At 34.1% G+C, this 8,102-nt stretch overlaps 1 protein-coding gene across 10 annotated transcripts in view; it reads right to left on the reverse strand.

Annotated features, from left to right (window-relative positions):
* The window catches only part of LOC138172145 (lung adenoma susceptibility protein 2-like), a 31,226-nt gene that overhangs the window by 20,365 nt on the left and 2,759 nt on the right, over positions 1 to 8,102 (reverse strand). For 8 of the 10 annotated variants that reach the window (XR_011171065.1, XM_069101797.1, XM_069101760.1 and 5 more), the window contains exons 3-6: positions 6,123 to 6,427; positions 4,122 to 4,877; positions 3,691 to 3,841; positions 152 to 254 (exon numbers count right to left, since the gene is read on the reverse strand). Coding sequence is in view for 9 of the 10 variants with exons in the window: in XM_069101797.1 (XP_068957898.1) it covers positions 152 to 254; positions 3,691 to 3,841; positions 4,122 to 4,877; positions 6,123 to 6,423 (1,311 nt within the window). In the remaining variant the exon portion in view is untranslated. The remainder of the gene's footprint in view (positions 1 to 151; positions 255 to 3,690; positions 3,842 to 4,121; positions 4,878 to 6,122; positions 6,428 to 8,102) is intronic. The other 2 variants (XM_069101807.1, XM_069101833.1) reach the window with 2 other exon arrangements.

The raw sequence follows: 8,102 nt of genomic DNA on the forward strand, positions 1-8,102 counted from the left end.
GTCTGTTAGCAGAGTTATAGTCATAATTCTTACACATTTTACAGTATCTTAAATAATCCTATTAGATAAGTTGGGATAAATTTTGCTCCCTTTTGAAACTAATATAGTCACAAAACCCCTTTCAAGTTCATAAAAATTCAACTTTACTTACCGGATTACCCTTATTTAAACAATCCTCAAGGAACTCATGAACACGTTTCACTTTTACGATTTGTTGAGGTCTTTCACCACAATCCACAGGCACGGGTGATTTGCTAAATAGAAATACAGGGTAAATAAGTAATACTAGCATCTAGGGGTATAATTTTATTAGCCACAAATTATGATAAAGCCTTATTAATTTCAAACTAGTAACAATATAAAATATTGAAAAACATAAATTAAGCAAGGCCATCTTAAAAAGAAATGCAGCTTTATTATTTCTAAAGATAGATGATAGTTTTAAACTAAGTTGACATCTTTGTGGATATTCTAACTAGGTAAATGGATATATCTAATGATCTTTTAAACAGGAGTTCAGAAATTGAGTTCGCACAATTAGCATGCAATATAAAGATGGAGCTGCTTTAAGCAAAGTAACCTTGTTTGTCTCTGTTCACCTATCAAAAAATTCAAAAGAGTACAGTCTGAAGTGATGAGTAATATGTTATTGAAGACATCTTCAAAAGCTCAGTGAATATGGAATGGTGCCAGAAAATCACAAGGAAAAGAAGAATGATGTGCTTCTTTCATATAATAAAAAAAATCTTATAGCTTTTAAATTCTCAAGGTATAAATATAAAGCAAATACATTGATTTGATCTAAGGCAACTTGGATTCTGGAAGATCTGGACAATTTAATAGCTATGTGGCCCTGGGCAAGTCAATGATAATAATAATAATAACTAGCATTTATATATATATATATATATATATTTAAATAGATAGATAGACAGACAGACAGACAGACAGGTAGATAGGTATAGAGATTTAGATACATATGTGTGTACACACACACACACACACACACACAAAGATTCTGCAGAGCTTTAACTAAGTTATCTCATTTGATCCTCACAAGCATCCTGGGAATTAGGTGCTATTGTTATCTCCATTTTATAGATGTGGAAACTGAAGCTGAGAAATTGGCTTAACCTCTACAATCCTCAGTTTCCACATCTTTAAACTGAAAGGGTTAAACTTTGTGTAAACTGTGGCATCTAAGGCCTCATCTAAATTCTAAAACTATAATCCTATGATTTTTATGTCACATATAAAAACAATTTCAACATTTTGTCACATTGTTCATGTAAAAAAATGCGGGAAGAAACACAAAAGAATTTAAGTCAAAATTCTAAAGAGTATCTAGAATCTGTAGAGGAGTCTGAAAACAAACATCTTAAATCCGTTAATTTGACATTTTTTACATTATGTTGCCAGACAATAAGTTTAATTTTAGATGTTAATGCCAAATCTGTTAGACACAAACAGATTCTCCACTGTACTAGCCCAAACTGTATTCACATCTTCTAGCCCAACAGGTTAATTTCCCAAATGTATTTTCCCAGAGTACCTGACAATCCCAGGCGAATTTCTTTGTTCCACATGAAAGCTGCCCTTTTCTTAAACTTTCAAAGCTAACAGTGTCTTTAAGAGGTGACTGAATTCAACCTCCTGCTTTCACATACTTCAATTACTAATCATTCCCTCATATTCTGTTTTCAAGGCAATCATTCCATATTTATTTAGCCTTTCTTTATTTTTAAAATTAAACTATTTATGGAGTAATTACTAAATGCTTAGAACTATACTGGGCCATGAATTAATCCTACAGCCACAGTGACTGGCCTACTTTCTATTCCTTCTCTCTCCCTGGAAACAGTTCTTGAACTATCCCCCTCCAATATCTGGCCATACTGTTCCCTCTTTTAGAATGCCCCCTCCCTCCAATCCTATCCATTCTTCAAGTCCTAGTTAAAATCTCACCTTCATAAAGCTTTCCTTTACCCCAACCAATAATAATCTCCCTTCTCTGCATTCTCACATCATTTATTATCCACGCTACTTGTCTGTTTTCTTTTTATGTGTAATGTTTCTCTTTAAATTGTAAACTCCTTGATGGCAACAAGTTTACACCCACCCCCCAACACAGCACCCAGCACAATTCTTAAACATAGGTGCACAAAATATTAATACTAACCATAATGGAATGATATTCTGTTTTAGGTGTTCTTAACCTAGGGTTAATGAACCTGTTTTTTAAAGCTATTTTGATAACTGCATTTCAATATAAATTATGATCTTTGTAATTCCATGTATTTTATTTTATCTATTTAAAAACATTATCCTGAGGAGTCCATAGGCTTTATCAGACTGATACAAAGGTCCATGACACAAAATAGGTTAAGAACCTGTTCTATCTGGAGATTAACACAATGGAAAACTAAGTAGGAGTCAGCAGCCTTATTGGGAAAAGCAAATGTATATATAACATCCTTTCTTATTCAGATGAACAAATATTTCTTCCTTCTCTATTTCCTTCATTATTATTATTTATACTTTAAAGAGAATAGAATAATGTATAGCAGAGTTGTACAATGTAAGTTCCAAGTCCACCACAAAGGAAATACAGAAGGAAAAGGTTATAGAATCACAGATCAGGGCTAGCAGGGCTCTTTCTACATTTATGATTGTTTCTCCACTTAAGATTCCTTTGATTGGAGTAAGTTTGGCCTTTACAAAGAGAAGGCCCTCTTTCCTACAAAATTATTAATAATTATTAGTAAATCTTATTTTTCTTCATACCCACTGCAATCTCTTCATACCCCTTATAATACATGAAATGTCACACAAAGGCATGTATAAAACAAATGGTCTTTGACTACTTCAAAGTAAGAAAGAAGGGGCTTATTTTTTCACCTTTTGGAATAAAGAGGGAAAAAAGTGGACATTATATGTTGTATGGAGCTATAAGACATTCTATCACATGGTGCAAATAAGAATCACAATTTAAAATACAGAAGACTTAGTGCTAAAGGTATACAATTACCATTTTTGTGTTTATATATAGGGTGTCCTAAAAGTCTTAGTCTTAGACTTCTAGGTCATTCTGCATAAAGTCCTTTTATCTGAAAAACTGCTCCCAAGGCAAATTTCCTTAACTGCAAATCTGACCACATGACTTCTCTACTCATTCCAGTAGCTTATTGTCTCTATGATAAAATACAAATTATTCTTTAGCTTTTAAAACCCTTCACAACCTTGCTCCACCATATTTTTCCAATCTTACTACCTCTCTGAAATGCAGCCAAAATGGCTTTCTCTGGTTCAACACACAACACATACTATATTCCATCTCACAGTCTCCATGCGGCCCCAAGATGTCATGTCCCATGCCTGGAATGCACTCCTTACTTCTACCTCATAGAAGCTATCTTTTCCTTTAAGATGGAGCTTAGGCCCTATCTTCTGGATGAAAGCTTTACTGATTCCTTGACTGTTAGCTTCCCAACCCTCTCAAATTAACTTGTATTTAACTACTTTATGCTATATATCTCTATCTATATAAACACTTGTCTCCCCCATTGGAAGGGCATTGTGAATATGACAGTATTCAGTCTTTTTGCTTGTCTCCCCAGTAAGTGCTCAATGATTAATTTCTATTTTTTCCCACCCCAATACACATTCCAATAACCATTACTGCTTACTCACAAAGTAACCGGACTATTTTCCCATGATCTTTCTGCTTCTAGTTTATCTAGTGAGTAGGAACTGACATCATTTTTCAGAGTATTTGATAATCCTGCAGAAGAATGTTCTAGAGTTCTCTTGGCCTTCAGGATAAGCAATTCAATTTTGTCATCTATTTTTTTAAAAAAAATAAAATTAGATATTTAAGTGAAATGAAATATTGTTACTCCAGAAAGATAAAATATCACTCAGATCACAGATTCACACAATTTGAAATGTGTATAAGCAGTGATAATTTTTTTCAAAACAAGTAATGTTAAAATGACATTTTAGAGAAACAAAAAAGAAAAATGCATTCAAAATAATATGTAAACTTAATTCCATAAAGGGTTAAATAGAAAAGTCCCTACATGTTTCTCAGTTTAGTAGCAAAATTGTAAAAGAAAAGTTACCACTGAATGGCTTTTTGGACTGCCCTGTGAAAGGTTTACTCCCATACTGAAACTGACCCAGTTCACAACTGTGTTTACAATTGACTAATACTTTGTCACTGGTGGAGTCTGAGATGCTACAGTGGTTAAGTGAATGTTCATAACAATCCAATTTATGAGCAAACTGAGTTTTCCTTTTCTCCATACAAATGCATTGTTCTTTTTTTTGCTTCAGACAACTACTTTGACTGCATGAATCAGGTAACAGATCTGGATCGTGTAGCCAGGGCGGATAAGTATAATCAGGAATACTAGTTATCCCTGACACATCAAGGTCTGACTTCTGACTAGTGAGCCATCTCGGGTAATTTCTTCGAGTATGGTGCTTTGAATTTTCTTTGGGAGGAGGCATCTCTGAAGAATATTCTGATGATGCAGAAATACATTTGCAATGTTTATCTGAAGTGTTTTTCATCATACAACAATGTTTTTCACTGGTATCTGAGAACAGAACAGGAGTAAACAGGTCCTCATTTCCCACAGGATTGCAAGGATCTAGAAAAATGGGATTCCTTTCATTTTCTGATGAAGTTTTAAGTAATCTTCTGTCCTCTTTGCTATTTTGAGGTAGTGATCCAATATAAGTATTGGCAGGCAGTGATCCATCCGGTGGAAAATGAACTAGATCATCAGTTGTTAGGCTAATAGAATCTATGTCACTAATCATCCGGTTCCTACAAAACAACTTTGATCTTTTGTAGTCAAAGTCTTGAAAACCTAAAAAAAAGCATATTACATATTTGTGTTTATCCTTCATGTTTCATATATAATTACAAAAACTAGTTATGATAAAAAAACAACACCCTGTTTTTTAGGGGCAGCTAGGTGGTGCAATGAGTAGAGTGCTGGCCCCGGAGACAGGAGGACCTGAGTTCAGATCTAGCCTCAGACACTTAATGTTCTCTCTCACACACACACACACACACACACACACACACACTACTCATGTGACCTTGGGCAAGTTACTTAACCCCAATTGTCCTCCAAAAAGGCAAAAAAAAAAAAAAAACCACCCTGTTTTTTTTCCTTCTCTTCTCCCCCGAAACACTTTACAAGTAAAAATAAAGTTATCTATGGTTCACAATGACATTTCACCTCATTGTTTTTATGGGCTGCAGGTCACTGTCATTCTCTTGTCCAGTACCTTTCTTTGTTTTACTTATTCCAATTTTTCCCTATTCTCTTTTCCTCTTGCCTAGGTTTTTTTCTGTTTCCAGTTATTCTAGTGGGTCTTTTTCTTCCACTCTCTGCCTTAAAGTCTGAGTAGAAAGCCTCCTAGTCTTTAAATGTTCCCTTCTAGTACCCTGTGAGTACCAATTGACTTTTCTAGAAGGGATTGGATCAAGCCAAGAATTTGGAAGAGCAATATTTTTAATAACAGAAAAACACTATCATGGATTAATTGAACATTTAATTTTTATCTTTTCAAAACTGGTGTGAGAGAAGGGGAAAAAAACACAGAATCAAAGAATTGTTGAATTAGAAAGGAATCAGAGATCAAGTAATCCAAACTTTTTTAATAGATGAGGAAATCAGGAACAAAGAAGGCAGGTTAAATGATGTGTTCAAGGTTATTAGTGACCAGGCCAGTAACAAAATCCATTTCTAGTTCAGAATTCCTTTCTGTACAGAGCAAATCAAACAGAAGATTTACTCCCTTAAATTACCCAATGCATTTTATCCTCTAGTTTTCTCTTTCCCCTATCAATGAAAAGAATCATAGAAATATCAAAACTCAAAATGTTATTAGAATCAGAGTACCATGGACCCAAAAAGAATCTACAACTGAAAAAGCTAGGGAACCAAATAATTACAACCAAATAATGATTTTATGTAAGATCAGGTTTTGTAAAATACTTCTTATCTAGCCTCTTCTCTCCACAAAAATTAATCTTCCAAAAGTACAATACACAAAATTATTATACATAGTTAAAAACATAGAAAAGTGTAATGAAAGCGTACCATCTGGGGATTTAGAAAGAAATTTGGAGAACTTGGAATTCTGGGTAAGGTTAAACTTTCTAATACTTTTATCCTGAGACATACAATTTAGCTCAAAATCATCAATGTAGGCCTGTAATGCCTGAGAAGCAGAGTTGTAAAGCTTGTCTTTATACTTTATAGAGCCACTGGAGTCAGAGGAATTACTCTTATTCAAACTGCAACTTGCTAGAAGAGAAGATACTGTAGATTTAGGAGGATAAACGCTGCATTTTTTAATTGGCTTTGCCATGGTTTTCTCAAAATAGTCTCCTATTTCCATTCATCTTTAAAACAAAAACAATAAACACACAAAAAAGGTACATGAGATTTGAGTTCAAAGAACACATGTAGCTACACTAATATAAACTATAAAAATGTTATTATTCTTTTAAAGCAGGAGTTCTTAATCTTTTTGGGGCCATTGATTCCTTTGTATCATTCTGGTGAAGCCAGAATAAAGTTTTTAAATGAATAAAATACAATAAAAAGGAAACCACTATTAAAATATAGTTATCACAATATTAAAAAGTTCATGGACCCCAGGGTAATGACCTCTTGTCTTTAAGGATGAAACAGTTATCCTTAATAAGATTCTCAAATCTTATAGACATTGTCCCAAAAGATTTTTAGGATGCCTCATATAGTAGCTACTCAATAAATGTTAACACTTTATTGTTAGGGATAACAGTAAACATTTTAGAAAGGGAACCAAGAACATAAGGAATATTTAATGATAAATAAGTGTTTTGATATATTTACAATAATTTTATTAAATTATTAGAACTTGAATCTTTAGTTATCTTGATATAGTATATTAAAGCCTAGCCACTCTCCAATGTTATGCTGTAGATCTCAATACTCATCAGGCAAGGATGGAGAAAAAGCCAGCTAGTAAGTATGAATTATGGTCAAAGCTGAGGGAACCAGTGAAATTTGGGTAGAAAGTTTGGTGAACTAACAAGAGCCAAAATGGAAGCCAGTGGCAGATGGCGTGAGGAAAATCTCCCAGATATCTGCTACTTCTTTCTATAGTACATAGGTAAGAATAACAGCGGTATCTCATAACCAGTATAGCAGCAAGAAACAGATCAGAAAACTGGGCCAAGGTTTCTGGCCCATCTGTCCTAGACACCAGTATTTTGGCCAAAGGGGTCAAACCTTATGCCTGAATAATAGAATATGACCAGAATTGTATGCCTATCTCTTATAGTACTACTACTCTCAGTCTAAAAGGTTTACAGTCTTCATCAATGTTTGTTGAAAAACAGCATTAATTTGATTCAGCACACAAAATGAGAGTACCAAACAGTACTCACTTTTTTAAGGTCCTACAAAACACAAGTGATTGCCCTGTTGTATTTTCATAGTGATGCATTCTATGACTTCACAACACAAAGCATTCCCTTCTAGCAACCAACCTTTAAACATTTTTTAAACTTTTTTTACAAACTCTTTAAACAATTTTTAAACTATTTTTCAACCTTTAAACATTCCTCTAGAGAGAAAAAAAAGAAAGGAACCGAGAAGGGAAAAGATGGAAAGGAAGACATTTAAATGAGAGTGGGAGAGGAAACAATAATCAGTATAGCTACTTAGCACATAATCATAAAAACTTGATTTCAAATAATCTGGGGTAACGTACTGGCGGTGCGACTTGGGAAACTCAGTTAACCTTTGTGCCCCAGGCAACTCTTAACAACTGAAGTCACAGTAGCTGATCTAACGGCATAGGTAAAAGGAGTTCCCTACACCGGCATGAAATCAGTTTTTCCCTGGGAAAAAAAAATGAATTGGTATGAAAGTATGAAAGTTTCTAAAATCTTTCTCTCATAGATTTTCATAGCAGTAGAAGCCTTTTTTGAAAGTCCTCTAATCCTCACAGATTGCTAGGCTTCAACATATATATATATATACAGAGAGAGAGAGAGAGAGAGAGAGAGAGAGAGAGAGAGAGAGAGA

Source organism: Petaurus breviceps, unplaced genomic scaffold, assembly GCF_028583685.1.
Source record: "Petaurus breviceps papuanus isolate PSGF00001 unplaced genomic scaffold, PetGlider_PUasm1.0 128, whole genome shotgun sequence".
Taxonomy (NCBI): domain Eukaryota; kingdom Metazoa; phylum Chordata; class Mammalia; order Diprotodontia; family Petauridae; genus Petaurus; species Petaurus breviceps.